The sequence below is a fragment of the Ictidomys tridecemlineatus genome, chromosome 2 (assembly GCF_052094955.1).
Source record: "Ictidomys tridecemlineatus isolate mIctTri1 chromosome 2, mIctTri1.hap1, whole genome shotgun sequence".
NCBI lineage: Eukaryota > Metazoa > Chordata > Mammalia > Rodentia > Sciuridae > Ictidomys > Ictidomys tridecemlineatus.
The window spans coordinates 137,730,694-137,753,128 of record NC_135478.1 but is presented as its reverse complement, the minus strand read 5'-3'; the positions used below and the strand labels follow the sequence as shown (position 1 = coordinate 137,753,128).

General features: G+C 36.5%; 1 protein-coding gene across 6 annotated transcripts in view; it reads right to left on the bottom strand.

The window, feature by feature from the left end:
• The window catches only part of Amph (amphiphysin), a 226,875-nt gene that overhangs the window by 83,814 nt on the left and 120,626 nt on the right, over positions 1–22,435 (bottom strand). For all 6 annotated transcript variants that reach the window (XM_078039845.1, XM_078039844.1, XM_078039847.1 and 3 more), the window contains exons 3-5: positions 12,613–12,667; positions 7,137–7,231; positions 4,342–4,437 (exon numbers count right to left, since the gene is read on the bottom strand). In XM_078039845.1, the coding sequence (XP_077895971.1) occupies positions 4,342–4,437; positions 7,137–7,231; positions 12,613–12,667 (246 nt within the window). The remainder of the gene's footprint in view (positions 1–4,341; positions 4,438–7,136; positions 7,232–12,612; positions 12,668–22,435) is intronic.

The following is a 22,435-nucleotide window of genomic DNA, read 5'->3' as shown; positions in this document are numbered from 1 at the left end:
GATATAGCCCAGGCAGGGCACAGTGAAGTCCTTCATTAAGGTACAGAAGGCACTGAGTGCTGATAAGGTGATAAAAATCATTATTTTGAACAAACATCTAATGGTCACCTTCACAGGAGACATGACCCTAGAGGCAATGGCCCATGCGACTATAAGCAACTCCTACAAAGCCCTGCTTTATGGAACCTGCCTTCTGGCATGGGAACACCTTTAATGTCTTCCAAGTAGCAAATCTTGACTTTTGGAAGATGAATCTAAATTTTGAAAGGGATGGAATTCAATTACTTCTAAGTCTGGGAATCAGGAGGAAGAGTAATTTTATTTTTGTTCCAGAACAAGAAATGAAGTAAATAATGTGACTCATTTTCTCTTGTAACTGACAAGTCAATTACAGAGGATAACTTAGCAGGTAGAAGTGACTATTTTAAAGGCCATCACTCATTGTGACACATAATGTTTTCATGGCAGAAAAATAGATCAATCCTATTTGTTTTCCTATATGATATTTGGGAAACTTGGGGGAAAAATACAAATCTCACGAGGGTAGAATTTGTACACATTAGCTTTGAAACATGATACAATTCTTATGTAACCATCCAGTAATAAATTTAATTAAATAATAAGTAAATTTAATTAATATTAAACTTACTTTAAATAATAAATTTAAATAAAAGTTCTTGATATTTCCCATTGTGCACTGAATTTTGGCAGTGAAGAAAACAACTTATTATACATTATTTTAAGATTCAATAATAATCCCAATTTAAAAATCATTTGGCACCCTGCATTAAATATCTGCTTAGCTGCTCATGCACAACTGCCAATATGGAATCTAAACTACATTTTACGATAACTTCTCACAGCTGTAAGCCTTCCTGGGTTGGTGAAAAGCAGGGTCTTTTTATAACATTGACTTTAGATGTCAATGCTGCATAATGGGAACCATAACACAGGGTGCCCTGCCAATCACAGCTGGAAAAATCAAACATCATCCCCTCATGAATGGGTACTTCATAACACTCACTGATAGGTTGCAATAAATATTTGGAAATTTGCCTGAGGTTTTAACTGCACATGGACTGTTGATTTTAATGAGATCAAGGAAGTCAATTAAGTTCCATGCTTTGAAAATTCTCCACTCAGTATTTTTAACTGTTATGTTCCTGTTCATTAATAAGTCATTCATTACATAATCACTTGGGGCTCATTTTATAAAATGACGCAGTCTATACCTACTTCTTACTTCTATTCACCAACTAATGGTGTGCAGAATAATTTGTCTATTCTCACACAAGAAAAATCTTCCAAATATTAAATACAGCTATCTGTCCTCTCTCCAGTTCCATATTATCTCTTCCTAGATATACATTGCAATGTCTTAGATTGTTTGTTGGGTTACATGGTTCCCCAAATATCTATCTTGTTAATAGCCTCTGTGTGAATTTTACTCTTCTCAATGTAGCTGAAGAGAAAGGGAGAGATTAGAGGGAAATTGACTCCATCTCTTTCCATGATGCATGTAAAACCATGATGTATATTTACCCTCAGAGTATCTGGCAAAAGACCTAGATGATATTATTTCTGATTCTCTAGATGAGTCAGCAACTGGAGGGTCATCTTTCTATGAATTCAACCACGGATTACAAGAAAAGAATTGCTTAAAGTAAAAGTTCTTCTGAGTTCTTTATCTTTTTTGACATGAAGTGAACTGAAAGATTGAATTGATATAATCTATTATGGCTTTTTTAAAATCTATGTTTCACCACAGATACTTCTATGTGTATTTGTCTTCTGAAATTATAAGCTCCTACAGAGTAGGTCCAATTTTTAAATAACTATCTCTGGGTAGCACTGTAACAATTAAGATCTTTACAATTTGTTGATGATACCAAGTTTTTGTCCCTGAAACTCAAAAATCTTTCAAATGTCATCTTCTCCAGTCAATTACACGTTCCTTTGCTAAGCTAGGTCATGCTATGAATGTATAAAATCTTTTAAATAATAGCAAGCTGCTTTGGAGTTTTCTGGTAGGAGGATACAGTATTCCTTATCTTCTTCTGATTTATTGGGTATTGATTTTTGTAGAGATAGATTGTTATTTAATACAATTGCTACTAGAAGATGGAGGATATAACCTGGCTTCTCTTCCCTCATGGATACACCAATGAATCACATGAATCAATCACATGAATCAATCCTGCTGTGAAACCCAGAAAATAGTTGAAAAGGTCCTGCGTTCTAAGATAGTGCAAATCAAAGCAGTGGTTGGAATGGTTTCAAATAGCATGCAGCCATTTGCAATAGTTGCTTCCTCTAGCTCAGCCCAGAGTAAGGGGGCAATAAACCTCAACTCCCAGCTTTTATCTGGGGAAGGAAAGAGTTAACTTCTCAAATACCAATTTTTCCAGGAGCTTCTTAAAGGACTGGCTTCTGTCTTGGAATACTAACTATACTCTAGCCACCTGGGCACCAGAGAGTACTAAGATGGCAGTTTGATCTACTACACAACTAGTCACTGCAATTCATTCTTCAAGCTCAATGCAAGATCCCATTTTCTACCTGGAGAAAGAAAACATCCGCATCCAATGATCCAAATTTCAGGGGACTGTTGTGGAACTGGCTTCAGTCCCATTTGTGTCAGAACATTAATGGGGCCCAGCATTCTCTAGATGCCCAGATGTTGCTAAGAACAGAAATAGTGAGCTAGATTAGCACAAAATTCAAGAGGCCTCCCAAAATTTCTGAGTGAGCCCACTGGTGAGGGTCTTTTGTACAGGCCAGTCTGTGTTTTGTCTAATGCAGACACCAACACAGAGAGTCAAGGAAAATGAAGATTCTAGGAAAGCACTTTCTTTTTGTTGTTGTTGTTTTTGTTTAATACTGAGGTGTATTTTATTCTTTCCTTAAAAGGTATGTCATTTATAATAATGTGTACATTAAATGTGGTTTAGAAACATGCATTTTTTGTAAAGAATGCCTTTATTTTATCTGTTTATTTTTATGTGGTGCTAAGGATAGAACCCAGTGCCTCACACATGCTAGGCAAGTGCTCCATCACTGAGCTACAGCCCCAGCCCACAAACATGCATTTTTTAAAACAAAAGTGTTTTAGAAAGTTCAAATAAGAAATTGTATGTATAGCTGGTTTTCACTGTATTACTGTTAACACTTTCTATCTGTTATGCTAACATTAGTGAGAATCTATCATGTGGGTCTCTGTGGCCTTTGGCCAACAGAGTAAAGGTGTCTAGACTGATCCATTTAGGTTATTGTCCAAGGCCCCTTATATCCTAAAAGCTCTCTGTATATTGGCCAACTACCTTTGGATGAACAGTGTGGGAACAGGAAAACTTTAGTCATCACTATAAGTGTTTTGTTGCTAAGAAGTTTCCATATGCCTCTTGGCCAAGGCTGGTGCACATTTCTGTAGTTTCCCAGTGTTTGACCATGTCTACAGTAATCACACAGAAGGTAGAAACTCCATTGTAACCAGATAGCATCAGAAGACTCCTAATGAAACACTACAGATGCACAGATTGATGTTGATTCATGGCTTCCTCATCCCATCAGAAAGATAGGACATGACTACCTTACCTGGCTCTTCACCTTGAGCACAGAAAACAAATGAGAAGCTGGGATATGTGTAATGCTGCCCAAATGATTCAAAAATTATCTTCTCCTCCAGTATCAGTTCCAAACTTGTCTATTTTGTCTACTTTACCCAAATCTAGAATATACACTTGTCTATTTTTTATTTTACACAAGTGTCAAATAAGATAAATGTATTAAATAAAATATTTTGGGGGTACAGATGCAAATGTATTTAAAATAATTATACATTAATATTTCACTTTGAACCTGAACATTTCAAGGGGAAGAAAATTACCCAGCTGCACTATGGCCTCATGCAAAATAACCAGCAAACAGGAAAGATAAGATTTTGCCATCTGGTTACAATAAAGTTTCTCCCTTCTGTGTCATTACTGTTTCATGTAATGGACATACTTATCCAGTGCTACATAATAAAAAGTTTGAATATAAAGAAGATTGGAATTTTTGTACCTCTGATTTAGGATATTTTTTTATCTACAGGCTTTAAAAGACTTCTGGAAAGAAAGAAAAGCTAAAGCAGTTCACTAAAGCAGACAATGTAATTTCTGTAACCAGATTTCATTTAAAAATCATAGGAATAGAATAAAAATCCCATGCTTAAATAAATGAAAAGTTACCACCTGTCTTTGATGTCAGTTTGAGGACTTTTAATTCTCCTTATCTTGTCCATCTTTCAATAACTACATGAGACCATTCAATTCTTCCCTTTATATACACAAACTAAAATACCTTTATGTCAGGAAATTGGCCCAGGTAGGTATCCAGTGTCAGCAAGGATCCATCCACTAGTTTTTGATGGAAGTCTTCCCATAGCACATCACATTTCTAAAAGAAAAGGAAAAATAGATACCTGCTGAAATATTTTAATTGGATGCCTTTCCCTAAACTAAAATTCTAAAACATTTGAAACTGTAAAATTATATAAATAATAGTCTCCCAGACATTGGATACTAAAAATAGTGTTGATAACTTAAGAATATGAAAAAATAGGGCAATTTGTTAATTATGTGATTAACAATTCAGGCTAAGATCTCAGCTCATTTTTAAAAACTGTATTTCTGATTCTGAATGACTAAAGAATATAGAATCTTCAAAGGGCTCCCAAATCCCTATAGATGGACTTTGGAGCTAAAAGATTGAAAAATTCTACTGAGACACTTAAATTCTCTGAAGGAATTCAATAAATTAAAAATCAACCCAGACAGAAAAAATTAATTATTGCTGAAGCTTTCAAAGACCTATCATAAAATTTACAGTCTACTGGGAAGAATCTTACCATTTATGGAGTGTCAACTATAATAATCACACAATGAATATTATTATTTTTATTACTACTACTATTGCTATGATTACCCTAAGATTATGTGGGGATACACACTTAATTTTCATGATAGTTTTCTGAGGAAAGATGTGGTATTGCCAATGTATAGAAGAGAATACTGAAATCCATAGAAGCTACCTAACTTGGCCAAGGTCATATAGTGGATAAAAGAAAGACCTAAGTGTTTACCCAGTTTTATCTCCTTGAATTCAAAGCTCATGACTATCAATTAATCCAGGCTACCTTACCAGAGCAGGATTCATATCCCAGCTGAGTAACTTCAAGAAACTGAACCTTCCTGAATTTCAATTTCCCCAGTTAAATGAATAGGCAAGATAAAATACTTATTAGAATCCCAGGCACCTAGCAGGTGCACAACAATATTATCTCCACATTTTTCCTACTGCTACATTTGGGGTCCCCTGACATGGTCTGCTGCTTATTCTTCAGTCTACCCTTTTTTTCTTCTTAACAATTGAACCTCCAATTTCAGTTGTGCATACACCTGCCTAGGAAAAAGATTCTAATTCCCAGATTCCTTTAGCTAAGGGTATCCATGTGATAAAGTAGCCAATTATGTACTGTAAGGAAGTGTCCCCAAAAGAAGGGTATGGGCTAGACCCATATTCCAGAGTTCATTCTTACTAAATAGAATGCAGAAATGAGAGATAATGTCCACTGCACAAAGGGTCCTCTTGAACCTGAAGGAGAAAAGTAAGGATAGCAAAGAGAAGCCTCTGATACTTTTGGGTCCGCTATGTCATCTGACCTCCAAATTCCTGTATGAGAGAGATGTTTCTATTTTGTTAAAAAAAAAAAAACACTTTTTAAAATTTGCTCTTGTATCATTTTCACACTTCAAACCCTAATCTTAATTGTTATAATCCTCAATTCAAGAATTTTATGCAATCAAGAAAATTTAACTCCACTGTAGAAAAGGTTTATTTTCATCTGAGTAGATCCTCTGAATACAAAATACCCAGTTCCTTCATCATCAAAAGAGCCCATATTTTCATCTGCAGCTAAGGATTCAAGGATTCTGTCAGCCACAAGGACTGAGGTTAAGATAGAAGCCACTTTCTTAAGGAACCAACATTTGCCATATGTAGACTGTAATGATACAGTGTTCTGAAAAGATATTTATACAAGTTTCTGTTCTTCCCTTAAAATTTTCTCTTTTGTGTTGAATTTTTAATAATACAGAATTAATCAGAAACTTACAGTGAATTAAGCATTTAACAACAGAGTGTTGAAACAGTGTCTTTATACTGGGAAACAATGTAAGAAGATACAATAACATAATAACTTCATTTGAAAATGATGTGTGGAAAATGTTTTGGCCAAATCCACATTCTGAAAGTCTTTGAAATATGTTATAGGACCAATGATAGCTTTTCTAATAAATAAATCTCTGTTTTTATCTCAGTCCCAATGAGACTATGAAGATCCATGTTGGGATATCAGCCTGGAGCTCCTCTGTTGATTCATGTTTTCCAAGGGTGCCTAGACTTTCCCGAGCTTTGACTGTGACATCTGGTTCAGGTTTTTTGTGCCTAAAGGAGCTGCAGTCATTCACCCAATATGGAGGACATGATTGACACCTGCTCTTTGTTTTAACAAAGGACTTAGAGACAAGAGAACCTGTGGCTGGCAGCTTTATCACTTCAGTGATCCAAACAAGCACTAAGCACTAACTGGGGACATAAACACAAAGGCTCAAAAGTTATGAGTAGGTACAATGATTGTTCTTATTTTGTAGATGAGGAGAGTAAAGCTCAAGAACACTAAAGAACTGGTTTTAATTATGTAATGAATGCTCTTCAGAGCTGCTACCTGTTAATTCAGGGAGAGTTTGTCAGCAGAAATTTAGGAACTAATGGGTGACATTACTATCCAGTTTTGTGAGAAATTGGTTGCTAGTACCTGTAGTATAAGATTAAAAATGGCTACTGTTATTTTGAAGAAAAATAATCTTTAACTCACAGCTCCCTACTCAAGTGGTTTTTATAATCATCTTTGCCTCTCATTTGAGTGTGGGATAACCAGATAGCAGAACTGCCTGTCACTTTCTGGGAACCTGTTCTCCCTTTAAGATTAAGACATGAAGGAAGGAGGGGGGCAGGGGCAGTTGGAATGAGCAGGATTCAGTGGGAATCTCGTGGACACCACCCCACCTCCTGCACACTGCCACCCCAGATCTTACCTCGCCAACCATTTTCACATCCTCCCGCCCATACCAATCTGGCTCATAGACTTCATGCAGTGACTCAGTGAGCTTCATGGAGGCTTCTTGCATGCCTGATATTGGAGAAAAACAACTCCTGTTACTTCAAAATGGATGTGAAATCTCTTCTACCTCCCTCTCTAAGTGAGAAAAAAAATCTTAAAATATTGCTAAATATTTAAGGAAAAATCTTGAAGGCAACCTGCCACATACAGCCACAGTCACATCTTTCCTTGAGGACCTCTAAGACATATCACATTGTACATTGTCTGTTATTTACATGATGATATGTACTGTATCTTTGAAAAAAATCAACACCCAGCCCTATTCTGAAAAATAAAATAATAATAATAATGTGCCCTATTATCACTCAAAAAATGGCATCCAATCACAAATATGTAGATCAGTGAGAATCATATTGGTCTATGAAACTGCAGAGGTCTGAAAATAAAGTTAATCCTAAAAAAAACTTTAAGTATGAGAAACAAAGCATGTTTAGAATCAGATAAAAACAAAATAAACACTAATTTAGGACATAACAACTGAAGGTAATTCTGTGGTTTAAAATAATAAAATTTCTTGAAGTGGTTAAAAATGGCTCAGAATTTAAGTTGAAGAAGCTTAAAAGTTTTAAAACGAACAAAGAAAAGAGATTGCATTTCTTCACTATTATTAAAACCATGAATACAGGTTTAATTTGTTTTTTGTGATCTTGGGGATCAAGCTCTTGGCCTTGTGCATATAGGCAATCACTTTACCACTGAGCTACATTGTCAGCCATTTTTATTTTATTTTAAGAGAGGGTCTCATTAACTTGCTGGGGCTAGCCTTGAATTTGCAATCCTCCTGTTCCAGACTCCTGAATACCTAGAATTGCAAGAATATGCCACTGCACTGAATACCATTTTAAATCAAAACTCTCAGAAAGTTTAGTGTTCTTAAGCCTATAGGTCTAAATTTTCCTTCAAGGCAAATCTGGTATGTTGCAAAATCATGGCTATTAATAATAGTAAAGATATAAAATTTGAGGGTAACATGGTGATATAAAGCATCACCAAGTCTTTTCCAGTAACCTTATTCCCACTGCAGAACACAGAGGTTAGTGCTGGGTCACCATGGAGATGACTCATGGCAGAGACCAGAACAAGGTACCAAGAATGGCCAGAGCTTGCAGCTGCTCAGAATCTATCTAGTAGCTAGAAGGTGGAAACTGCCCAGGTGGATGTCTTGGCCTTTGTCTCTCATGATATGAAAAGGGGCTGGATAAAGAAGAAGAAAGAAAACCAAACCTCAGTGAATTAAAGATGGAAACCACTGATTAAACTAAAAACCGAACTACATGCTGTTGGACAGTACTAAATTTTGGGCTCAGTTCTAAGATAAAAAGATGTCTGAAATGATGGTAGTATATCCTTGAAGAACATGGATAAAGTTGCTGTGCAATTTGGTACTTTATCATACTATTTCATTCTCTAGACAGAGAATGACCCCCCTTTGGCTCCCCCTGATAACTATAGATAAATGTTTGGTCTTTAAACCCAGAGGTTTGAATGTGTTTCAGAGTCACATGAGGTACAACTGCTTGCATTTTCCTCTCCATGAAGAATATAAATCATTAAGCATTATCAAGGATGCCCTTGAAAATTAGGTGTACAGCCCACACAGTTAAAGTGAGCTGGCCACCCCTTCCAGAGTGAAGGCAGGGAAAACCAGTGATGACTGAAGTGTTTGGGGACTCTGATGAAACTCTTGTAGGTGTAGAGACAGCCAACAATGATGCAAAACCCTGCATCCATCCCTTTACACTGTGAATGTGAATAAGTGAGAATAATTTCCCTCATGACTGGGTTACCATTGACATTGACAGCTACATTATCCCAAGTACCACAATCACCCCCACCAAGGTAAATCTATATCAAGAAATGTATCCCTTGAATTTATGCCAAAAGCTAATCATTAATTGTTCCCTCTCTACAATTCAGATGCAAACAGCTTATGCAATTTCCTTCAACTCTTTGTCTTGAGTCTGATGGAAATTATAAATAGCTATATAGACAGATTCTTAATCATGTCTTAAGGGGAAAAATAAAAATGATAACATTGGAGGACAAATGACCTTTGTAGTGAAAAATGAAACTAACCTAAGCTCAAAATAAAATTATCCAAGATTTGAATCAGAAAAACTGAAAGTAAATACAATGTTGCAGTAAATAGGTCTGTTAGAAGTCAAAAATAGCTACTCATCACTGTGTAAATAAGTAGTGATGGGTAATTTGGATAGAAGTCATTGTGACTTAGAAAATGGTTTCTGGGATATCTACTCCATAGAAAGTACTTTGATGGACACACAAGAGAGCAAGCTCAAGCCTCACTTCCAGGAGGACGCAGACAGCTGATCTTTCAGCAACTGAGAAATGCTATGGTATTAATGTGTCCTCCAAAGCTCATATGCTGGGAAGTTGGTGCCCAATGCAACAGTGTTGAGAGGTAGCACATTTAAGAATTGAATGGGATGTGGAAGCTTTGCCCTCATGAATAGATTACTACTATTATCAAAGAAATGGGTTTGTTATTATGAAAGTGGGATCCTTATAAAGAATGAATTTTTCCCCCTATCTTATTCTCTTTTGCCCATGGGATGCCTTCCAGCATGCTGTGATGCAACAAGAAGGCCCTCACCAGATGGTGCCCCTTGATCTGGACCTCCCAGTCTCCAATGAGCCAAATACATTTCTATTCTTTGTACATTACCCAGAAGCATGAGACAGACTAAGACAAGAACTTACTCTGCTGATGCAAAATAATAGAGAAATAAATATCTAAAAACTAAAAGTCAAGTTCCTTCAAAGCAACTCAATAACTTAAAACAGAATACATGCTAAATACTAATACCAAATATTTTCTTAAAAGATCAGTGATTTCTTGCAAACCCCTGCCCAACATCCTAAGTAGAAGAATTAATATTTTACTATTGGATGGAACTTTTCCCTCTATTCAAACATTTGGACCTTGTCCAAAGGCATCTAATGTAACATCTTCTATTTTCATTTGTAGCCAAATTTGTGAGTTTCTATTTTCATCCTCTCAGATTGGTTGCATATATTGCAGTGCTACATGAGTATTCTTTGCTTGCACAGCCTGAGGGTATATGTTCTAGTTAAAAATAACTCAGTTTAAATATATTATGACATTAACCACAAGCAACGATGAACCATTAAAAGAATGTCTGAAAGATGGCAAATATCTAGCAGCTTTGCCCCTTGTTTAGAAGACAGCTATTTAGGAAGATAGCAGCTGCCTCAGAGGAAAGCAGGAAGGGAAGTTTTTCTCTTAAAACTGCAAAGAGAAAAGCAAGTATAAGAGAAAAAGAAGAGAAAATAAGCAGATGGTGGGGTAGCTCAAGAACCGGCAACCCTATCCCCTGTGTCATGCCTGCAAAGTCACATGCAACCAATACATATTAATTATGACATCTGGGCCATGCTCCACTTAAAGAAAGGTTTTCTGTGTTCTTCTCCATGTGTTTGGTCTCCAAAGCTGCCACATATGCTAATTCAAAATCCCTACTGGACATCACCATGTGAATGTCTCACCAGTATCCCAAACCTCACTATTCAAAAACATACTCCTGACTTTCCTATCTACATCTGTTCCTCTTCCTTTTCCCATCTTCATGAATGGCATCCAATTTTCCCAGTTAGAGTACTAGAAGTCATCCTAGGTCATCCTCACAAAATGAATGTGTCACCAAGACATACCAATCATGTCTGTGGCTAAACTCCATCCCCTTCCTTCCCTGCTCACTGTATCTGCCCTGTATTATGTACTCATTGTCTATTATTTATATTAGATGAAATCTAACCCATGAAAAGGGTTTAGCAAAGTACTTGGCACACAGTAAATATTCAAATGTCAGTCACCATTATAAAAAATATTTTTGGAGCCAATATGGCATAAGAATCAAGACTATTATTTGCAATCAAGCAGCCTTTGTTAAAATCTTGGTTCTACCACATGCCATCTGTGTGATTTTGAGCAAACTATTAATCATCCTGAATCTGTTTTCCAAAGTATAAAAATGCCAATAAATAATAGTACCTTCCATAATACTATGGTAAGAATTATATGAAATGAGGCATTTAAAAAGTACATCTTGGTATCTGGCACAAGAGTACTAAGGAAATGTTAGCTATTACCATGTTGATTAAACTATTGGACTAGACCTCTAATACATCTCCTTGTAGTTTCACTCCCTCTAAACTGAATTCCATACAATCTCAAGAACTATTTTTCTGAAGTTCTAATTTGATCATGTGACTTATTCTCTTGCCTACAATTATTAATGACTTCCCTCCACACTGACAGAATAAAACCCCAAGATGATATGATACATAAAGCACTTCTTTATATAAATACTACCACCTTGACGCATCTCAACCAGCTCAGTCTTCTGCTTTCACTACTAATCTATTGGTTCTCAAAGAGTCCATGCTTTCTTTTGCCTTCTGGTCCTTTGGCTCCTTCTGCTGTTTGGAATGTTCCTCCAACATCCACCTCTTTGTCTATCATACTTGATGATCACCTCTTCCCTATTCCTAAGTCCACTGAAGAATATGTTCCTTGGCAGGCCACTCCTGACCCTGTCTCCTGCTTTTCAGATAGTAAAAAATAGCATTAGCTAACTAATAACTCCAGCTAAACAATTGTACTAAATCAAAGGTGAATGTTATCCGGAGACCAATAATAATAAAAGAAAGAGTAGAAGCCATTTAACTCAGTTCCATAGAATCCCAGTTTTAGAACTTTGGAGAGCTGAGAAGAGAAATGGAGTACTTCATGAATGAGCAACCCAAGGCACAGGTTAAATATATCTCCCCAGTGCTCTCTTCTTCCTCCTCCATTCGTCTCATTTCTTCGTCTTGCTTGGAAAAGGCTAGAAACCAATGCCAGTCCCTCTCTCTTCCCCATGTTGCACACTGGCAGGGCTGCACCTGCATCTGCTTTGTGCAAGCCACAGACACAGGAGGGCCATGTTTCCTGATAACCCTCCCCCACCTCTATTGCCATTCTGTGTACTTTCCATCAAGAGGGCTTGGGAGTGAGTCTGTGAGTGTTCATTCTTGCAACCTGCCTTCCCTTAGAATGTAAGCCAGCTGCAGTCATTCTTATATAAGGGCTCAAGCTCACTGTCTAACAAATCTTCCTAGAAATCTGTGGCATGTGGGTGGCATTTATTCTTAGTTTTCAGCATAAGGGCAGATATGTTTTGTCCTTGTATATTCTGATTATTGTTTCAATGGGAATTTGGAAGTAGGTGGAAGGAAACACCTGTGCTCAAGTACTGTACTTGCCAGAAAGCCAAATGGTCTTGTAATTAACACTCCATCCGGTCTCTTACACATTCCAAGAACAACCTGAGCTTGGTAACATGCCGTAAACAACACATACACATTACCTTTGATTGCTGCTAAATATCCTCGGAGTTCTCGCTGAAGTCTGGTACCCTCCGCCTGAAAAGCACACAAGCACAGAGATGCTAAACATTTTGGCTATATTTTGCATGCAAACATGTAAGAAGTAGTAAGACTCAAAGTGACTATCGCCAGAGCTCATTCTTAAAACAACATAAATATGTGGACACAGACTAAACAAGGTAATAATGCCCATCATTCTAGATATTTATAGAGATTGTATTCAGTTTAAAAGAAGAAAAGAAGGCAAAGGAGATTTTTTTAACAGTAGAAAATATGACTCACCATACAGCCTCCTATATATTCAAGAGCTATGGCTTAATTTTGACATATGGGGAATAATGGTACACAACTGATCACCTGTTTCCAACACAGTAGCCACTAGCGACATGACCACTACAATGTGACTAGTCCAAGCTGATTTGTTCTATAAGTGTATTACCCTGTGAGGATATTGTATACAATGGAGTTCAGAGGCTGAGTAAAAAAATATTTCATTAATATATGCTATATATATTAAAATGACAATATTTTATATGAGTTGAATAAACTGTTATTATTGAATCAATTTCACTTATTTCTTTATACTTTTTTCATGTGGCCCCTAAGACACTTGAAATTATATGTATGATTTGCATTGTATGTCTATTGGACTGCACCAAAATTGACAAATCAATAAATCATAAATTTTGACATAAGAATGCTTGTTTTGGTTTAGATTCCCCTTAGAAAGTACAAGACTCTAAGACATAGACTATACTAAAAGACATTTAATTTCTTAATAATCCACGAAATTATGATAGCAGAGAAGAAGAGTGAGGCAAGGCAAAGAGTAGAACCAATGTGGGTGCATGACTGTGAGGCATTGGATCCTAGTCCCACTGGGGAACTCAGGCAAACCAAACAAACATCCAATAGATACTCTAAACAAAGAGCAAAGGAACAGAGGCATTTATCCATCAACTTTTGTCATTCATTGCCCCTGGGGGACATTAACCCCCAGTATGTCCAGTCAGGAGCAGAGAGTTCTCCAGTAGCCAGGGAAAGCTCTCAGACAAAGATCCATCAATACTGGAAGTTACAGGTCAGTCTGCTGGCCTTGAAAAGTGGGTGCTAGGAGCAAATGGATGGGCACCATAGTGTCCACTTAAACACTGCTACTGAAAATATAAAATCTACATGCAATTTAATTTTCCAATATCTCTCCTTTACCTCTCTTCCTTTCCTGTACTCTGCTGGAACCCTTCTACTTTTTTTAATTGATGTATTACAATTATACATAATGGTAAGATTCATCCTGATGTATTCTCATGTGCACATAGCTTAATTCTGTCAATTTTACTCCCCAGTAACTTCCCTTTCCCTTCTCTCCTCCCTCTCATTTGCTCCCCTTCCTCTATTTTACTGATCTCCCTTCTATTCTCCTGAGATTCCTTTTTTAATGTTTTTCTCTCTGGGTTCTGAATATGAAAGAAAACATGATGCCCTTGACTTACTGAATCTGGCTTATTTTGCTTAGTGTGATTTTCTTCAGTTCCATCCATTTACAAGCAAATGACATAATTTCATTTTTCCTTATGGCTGAGTAAAGCTTTATTGTGTATATATACCATATTTCTTTAATATATTTATCTATCTTTTTCTTTTTATAAATTGATTTTTAAAAAAAATAAATGACAGCGGAATGCATTACAATCCCTATTACATGTATACAGCACAATTTTTCATATCTCTGGTTGTATATAAGGTATGTTGACACCAATTAGTGTTTTCATACATGTACTTTGGATGATGATATCTATTACATTGCACCATCCTTGCTAATCCTCTGTCCCCTCTCTTTGGATTCCTTGGAAATCTGGGAATGGAACCACCATTTGACCCAGGTATCCCTCTCCAAGGTTTATACCCAAAAGACTTAAAAAATAGCATATTACAGGGACACAGGCACATCAATGTTTATAGCAGTATAATTCAAAACAGCTAAACTGTGGAGCCAACCTAGATGCCCTTCATTGGATAAATGGATAAAAAAAAACATGTGGCATATACACACAATGGAATTTTACTCAGAAATAAAAGAGAATAAAATCATGGCATTTACAAGTAAATGGATAGCATTGGAGACGATAATGCTAAGTGAAGTTAGCAAATCTGCCCCCCGCAAAAATGCCAAATGTTTTCTCTTTTTATTTGTTCTTTTTGGTTATATGTGACAGTAGAATCTATTTTGATGTGTTTATACAAGCACAGAATATATCCTAGGATCCCAGTCTTGTGGATATACAGGATGCTGAGATTCACTGTGGTATATTCACACATGTACATAGGAATGTTTTAATCCATTCATCTATTGATGGATACCTAGGTTGATTCCATAATTTGGCTACTTTAAATCATGCTGCTATAAACATGGGTATGCTTTCATTGCTATAGTATGCTGATTTTAGTACAATTTGTTAAATATCAGGATGTTAGATAGCTGAGTCATATGATGGTTCCATTCCTAGGTTTTTGAGGAACTCCCATAATTATTTCCATACTGGTTTTGCTAATTTGCAGCTCCACCAACAAGGTGAAAGTGTTCCTTTCCCCCTGTCTCCTCACCAGCATTAATTATTTGTTGTTGATGACTGCCATTCTAACTTGAGTGAAATGCAATTTCAGTGTAGAAAAACTACCTACATCTGAACTGCATAATCATTTAACAAAATAACAGAGAATGACTCCATCCTGAGTTCAATAATAAGATGAACTAAAATAATTATATTCAATTTAACAAATAGTTATTAATATTTTTACAAAATGTGTGTTGCAGTAGTATCCTGCTTCCCCAATAAATTATAATCTAGTAGGAGAACTAAAATAGCTTAGAATAAAAAAAAATATTTTTTAAAAAAAGCATTGGAAAACAGATGACATTTAGCTCTGTGACAGCCAAAGTGTTTTGGGGTACAAAGCAATGGCAAAATGTCCTTCATGCTTAATAATAGATGTTGACTAATACAAAGAAACTGAAGGGAAGTGTTTGCCTTAAGACTATGCTTGACTCCAAGCACATTCAATAGAGCACTTGCAGAGTTCAAGCATAGTGACATTATTTTTATGAAATCTGTGTAAAGTTCAGGTAGGATTGTCTGTATTTGAGTAAAGCTCCTGTTAGTTTTGCAGATCTGTAAACTCAGTATAGCAGAGAAAATCTTAGGGTTAATTCATTTGGTGGCACACATGAATTTCAACCAAAATAATTCTATTTAAAATATAAAAACAGAAATCACCAAATTTCTACACAACAAACTTGCTTTCTAGTAGCCCAATGTGGTTTAATATCAAAACTCTAAGTGTCCCTCAACTTGCTAAGCATTTAGAAATCTAGTGTGAAAACAAACTGCCATAATTTAGAGGGAAAAAGAAACAAATCATGGTGGATTTCTAAAACAGCAAAGTATAGTAGAAAACTTACTAGTCTAGGATGAGAACACACTACTTATAAACACAGATAAAACATAAAAGATGGATGAAGATAAATAAAGAGAAACTCTTATTGAAAACCACTGATAAAATGAAAAAGATGAAAAGGATACAGAGAACGAACACTTGGAATCCTCAGTACAACCAAGAAAAAATTTTAGAAAGAAAGAGGTGTCTTTCCCCTACTGAGTATCCAAGATATGACAGGTATGGTGTCAGGTTCTGATTACACCCCCTCCCCATTTATCTGAAGTTTTACTTTCTCTAGGTTCAATTACCAGTAGTACCATGGTCCAATAATTAGAAATTAAAAAAAATTCACAAATTTTAAATTATGTGCCTTTCTCAATAGTATGATAAAATCTCATGCTGTCCTCTCTATCTTGCCCAGGCACACAAATCATCCCATTGTCCAGTGTATCTGCTCTGTACATACTACCCACCCATTCGTCACTTAGTAAGTATCTCATATATTGTATCAATTGTCACTCTTTTGCAGCCCTTTTGTTCAAGTAACCCCTATTTTGTTTATAAATGGCCTCAAAGCAGAAGCAAAGTAATGTAACTGGGATATGCCAAAGAGAAACCAAAAAAATGCTTCAAGAGGAAAGTAAAAGTTATCTTCTTAAGGAAAGAGGGAAATCATATGCTGAGGTTGTAGGCTATTGTTGTCAATTTCCTGCTGTACCCAATTTATAAAATTAAACTTATCCTAAGTGTGTATACATTTAAGAAAAAACAGAACTCATTGGGTTCAGTACTATCTGTGGTTTCAGGCATTCATTGGGGGTTTTGAAATGCATCCCAGATTACTGTATGTGAAATACTGAAAGCAAATCAGATTTGATAAGATTTTACTATTGTCAATCTATACTACATCTCCCTACCAGATCTGTTTTGGGAAGAAGAATATACTTCCTATCTCAGAAACATCAGACTAGGTTGTAGGGATTCCCATGACCCAAGACATAAGGGTAAAAATGACATGTTCTATTTCCAAGCTGAAGCCATAAGATTCATCACATGGTCTTGCCATTTCTTTTTCCTCTACCATGAATCCTGTAATGTTCCAGACAGGGACTGCTTCTCTGACCTGAATTCCCAAGAAAGGGATTTGTGCAGCACAGCTGCTGTTCACATTTTCATATGTGAGAATAAGCACCTACGAAGAAAGCCACTGAGATGTTTTGACCACAGCATAAGTTAGCCTCAACTGCTTGATGAAATGAGTCACTACCAGTAGCAGAAATGCCAACATGTTAGGCTGAAATCTAACAATGAAAAGTCCCAATAGATTTGATGAGCAGAAAAGCAATAAAGGCACTTACAGAAAGAAACATGACAGAAAAGAAACCAAGCTAGAAAGATTCAGAACCAAGAGGATGGTTGGACAATGAAATCCCAAAAGATGCAAAGAGAAGAATGGTACTCAGAGAGAGAAGCCAAGGTTCAGAATCACCTTTCTCATCAGATAGCACATAATTTAGACAGAATCCTATCTGAAATTAGACATGTGATTTCCCCAGACAAATCCAGACCCAAACCAATCTGAAGCCTAAAATCCTAAAAGGTAAAATTGGGAAAGTGTAAATCTCTCAAGGCCACATTTCTCAAACTGGGTAAATGTACAACCCGGGGAAGCTCTATGGTTTTTCTGGAATACATAGAGCCACAAAATAAACTTACATCTCTCTGTCACATGAAGGTAGTGAGGTGGAGATGAGCAAACCGTGATTTTGCAGCCATTAAAACACCTATTATGAAGAAGAATAAAAAAACTGCACACATGAGAGGCAGAACTTCCCAGACATCTCCAGCTTTCTGTCTGCTCTGCTCTTCAAGAGTCCTAGCATGGAAAAATTTAAGAGGCACTAAAGTAAAATAAAGCTCACTTCCCACCCAGAAGGATGCTTTTATCCTCAAAAAGGCACACAAGACCCGTCATGAAAACAGGACTATGAGTCACCAGGCTTGTTCAGAGTATCAGGAAACAGCAAAAGAGTAGCGGGGAATGACATTCATTTCCCAAATATTCAAGGAACAAAGTATGTCAAACCAAGCCCACAATTAAATCGCTGCCTTTTCTTTCAAAACAAGAAAGAAAACAAAATAATTCAGACCCCAATCCACATACTGAATTTACCTCACCAAAGAGAAACAATACGTTTTTGGAAAGTGTAAAAAAATAGATTTACATATATATTCTAACTGGAAGAAAAAGCTCAAGTACATAATAATGACTTAAATAGATGAGCTCAATTTAAGCAGATAAACTAGAGGCTAATTTGAATGACTTGCTTCTTTTGCACTTTTTACATTAAAATCTTTAAATTTTCCCCATGAGCATTAACTCTCATAACTATGTTGAATTTCACCTAAAATTCTACCTGAATCAAAAAGGCAAAAAGCTCTGGAGAGAAAGTCTCCACCTATAATATACTACAACATTGTTTTTTCTGCACAAAACCTGAGGCACAACAAAATTTCCCTAACTTCATGTGAACCACAGATGTCATAAATTAACAAATTTCTTATATGTGTGTCTACATCATTTGATACTCATCAATAGCATATGCCAGGATGTGTAGCATGAATTGGCTATGTGATCTAAGGAGAATTGTAGACTATCTCTAAACCTTAATTGTTTCTTTTGTAATCTGAAACAAATCAATACCTTCACAGCTCCCTCTGACATCACCTAACAGTTCTATAAAATTCTGTCCTGTGGCTTTTGTTCCCTTCCTTCTCTTTGTCCTTCAATCATGTTCTCTGCATTTCAGCTACATTTGACATATTGACATCCCTTCTTTTTGGAAATTGTTCTTCCTTGACTTATTTCCATAACACCACCCACTCCTGATGTTTGTTTTCTCCATCCTTTTCTAATGGTTCCTCTGTTTCCTTTAATGCTTCCTCTGTGTCATCACAGATCCCAGCACTCAACACTGGTTCTCTTTGTTTTAAATTAACAAATTTTATCACCTTGTTCATATTTCACTGAATTTGCAATTCATTCCAAATTCCTCAGAAAATTACCATTTCGATAATTCACCCATGAATTACGTATTCTGTGTGTGTCTGTGCATGCGCGCATGGAAAACAGACTCAAAGTTCTACACCCTTGGGGTTACATGCCTGTTATTTTCTCCTTTATTGCTTGATGTCATTCCCTACAAGGTAAGATTAAAATTGTTATGCTATTTCCTGATCACACTCTCTGAGGGCTCATGGCAACAGGAGGGGAAGAGAGTCTATTATAATTAAGTTGTCTGAATTGCCTAGCAAATATTCCTCTTTGGACAAGATCCAAGAAGGATCTGCCGCCTACAAAATTCCTCACCCTGCCATATACTTGCAGCAGAATAACATGGCTTCAGTGTTGGTCAGAGGTTCTTTATTTTGCCAATTGAATCATTTATCAGTGTCAGGAGCTGCTGCTTCCAAAGCCCAGTTGGTCCTTCAGGATTCACTTTCTTCCCACACAGTCTGAGGGAGTTGGAGTGTTTTCCTTCCTCATTAAAGCCTCTCTTACCCACTCCCTCCCTCAGGGTCTTGTATTTCCACAGGGTGGGGAGAAGGATGCAGCCTTTTAAGCTGCCTGCTCTTCAGCTCTCCTACAAAACTTGAATATATCAAGGTCTCATCTTGAATATATCAAAAATAAATAGGCATGCACAAAGTAAACATGGTTTAAATCTCCACAAAGTTCTAAATGCCACTGCCTCTAGTTTTTTATTTATTTTTAAATTTAATTTAATTATTTTAATTATTTAATTAATTTAATTATTTATTCCCATGCTGAGTTGTACTTTGACACTGCTGTTTTTTCTTCCCTTATCCCTGTGTTTATTTCTTTCATCATATTTGTCCATAAGTATTAGAATAGAGGTAAAACTCAAACTAAATAGAGAAACAGTAAGGAAGGCAAATCAGCAAAAGATGTTTCAGAGATCTTTATTACTTAATGCAAAGGAATCATATCCCATGCCTAATTCAATGTGTTTCCATGTTGTTTTGCAACAGGTTGGTTCTCAGTAACAAAGCTTCCTTAATTTTTTGCATATATGCCAGGGGTTGGAACACAAAGGTGGAGGAAGCTGTTCTCAGACAGTCTGGGCTCAGGGGCAGCACCTTGGACAAGGACTGTTCAGCACTTTGGACAGCCCCAAGACACCTATGTGGTTTTTAAACATTGAAAGGCATGATCTGTGTAGTACCAAACAAGCAGCATTAATGCTATTGAACCAAAATTTTCTAGCACACTCTGGTAAGAGCACATAAGGGTGACACACAACTTTCTCTAAAATAAGCCATGTCCCTGATAAGAAGAGCTACCAGAGACTTTGAAAGTCTCTTGAGCAAGACTGCCATAAGGTATGATAAATTGCATAAGAAAAATCATGAGTTTTGTGTTTATTGTTTAGATACACTGAATTCTGAAGCATTAAAATATATTAGTGCTACTAAATGCTTATGCTGAAGACTTCAAGCACTTCACAGTTGGGGTCAGTGGGAACACACGCCACCATGTGCATAAGGGTATGTATTACTTCGGCCCTGATGGTACTTGCAAAAAAATAAGGCAATAAATACTTGATACCTGTTCAACAGGCAATAGCTTTGTGAATTCCTTATTAAAATATGGTAAATGTAATAATTACTGACATCTTTATAAGTAACTTTTGCCATAAAAGGGAAAAGAAAGAGGAGGAACAAAATCTCATACATAGAAAACTTTTTCATTGAACTACCTCTCTAACTCAGAAACTAACTGTGAGCTAGCATTTAGAAAAATGCTCAGGTGGAAAGCCAGCAGTATGAACAGATGCATGAAACCTGGATCTGAGAAGACAGTCACAAAGGTGTGACTTCACAAAGCTGAATCCTGTCATCTCATCTGTGACTCTAAACCCATAGATGTTCCCATCATTACATTATAATTTTTGGCCTTTGCTGACATTTTTCTCTTGAAAATAGCTTAAATAACACATAAAAATTAAAATTGGCTCATTTTTTTTCAGTTCAGACAAGTTAACTCAGTCATGAAATTAATGTTAATCAATGTACTTATCATTTCTGTAGCTTAGAAGAAAATTAGATTATCAAGGAGATGAGATTTAATGAGGACATAATCAGCACCTTGACTAACAGATGACTAATTAGGCAGAACATCCAGAAACACTTATGATCAAAGACGAAAGGTTTCTGAGCACTGCAGACACTCTTGGTGTGCTAGGAAATGGCGCCCTCGGTGTGACAAGTTCATGTGCTGTTGAATTGGAAGAAGATGCAGGAATTTCAAAGGAAAAAACTTTGAAGTGTCTGAAATTTACTTTTCCATTTCCTCACTTTAAGCTCTTTGCACTAACAAGAGCTGTCATTAGGAACACAGTACTGATTTTATAAAACAATTTCTATGACTTTTTCAGATGCCTTTTCATAGATATTAATACAGAAGATGTGAGACAGAATAAATAGGAATGGATATTTGAAATCTTGGCATTGGACCTGGGGGATAGACACCACAGAGAACATCTCAGCATCCACAGTTGTATCCAAGATTTGTGGCCCAATTTCCAGCTGTTCTTGTCATCAATTCCATGAATACCTATGATCTGAAGACCAAAGTAAACATATGTTCTATCTTTCAACAAAACAAAATCAGAAAGCTAGCTAATAATCACTAGTACAGTTTCTCCATTCATTTCCCACAGGCAAACTAACTTGTATACCAATCTGTACTCAGATCTTTTGGAAAAGTTAATCCATAGTGTGTGCAGTATGATAGAACTGTCTAGTTAGCATTATCACAGCAGGCAGGCTGAATACATCTGAAAGACATGCTCTACTGTAACTTAGTTTATGACCCTTGAGAAGCCAGCTTTTCTCCTGTGTGTGTGTACGTGTGTGTGTGTGTGTACGTGTGTGTGTGTGTGTATACATGCGTGGGTGGGTGGGTGGGTAGGTGTGTATAGCAATGACTTATAAGGTGCACTGAAGCATTATTTAAATATCTTTTGACCTTTACCTTAATGCCTAAAACAAAGAATTGAATTTATCAGGGGAGGGGTGGCTGATTCAGAAATCAAAGGAAATCACCCAACCACAACTCTACAAATTGTTCAGTATGTTCTGTATGTTCCTTTCTATGGGTCTGGATGCCAGCTATATCTATAGTATTCTCTCATGAGCAAATTGGGCAGGATGTGAAAACACTAGAAAAACAATTGGTGTTTTCAATTTAGAGGGATACATGAATGAGAGAGAAGGAAGTGCTTATCTGTCATATTCCAGTCACTTAAACACCTAAAATGTTCCTGAAGCTGCCATTCACAA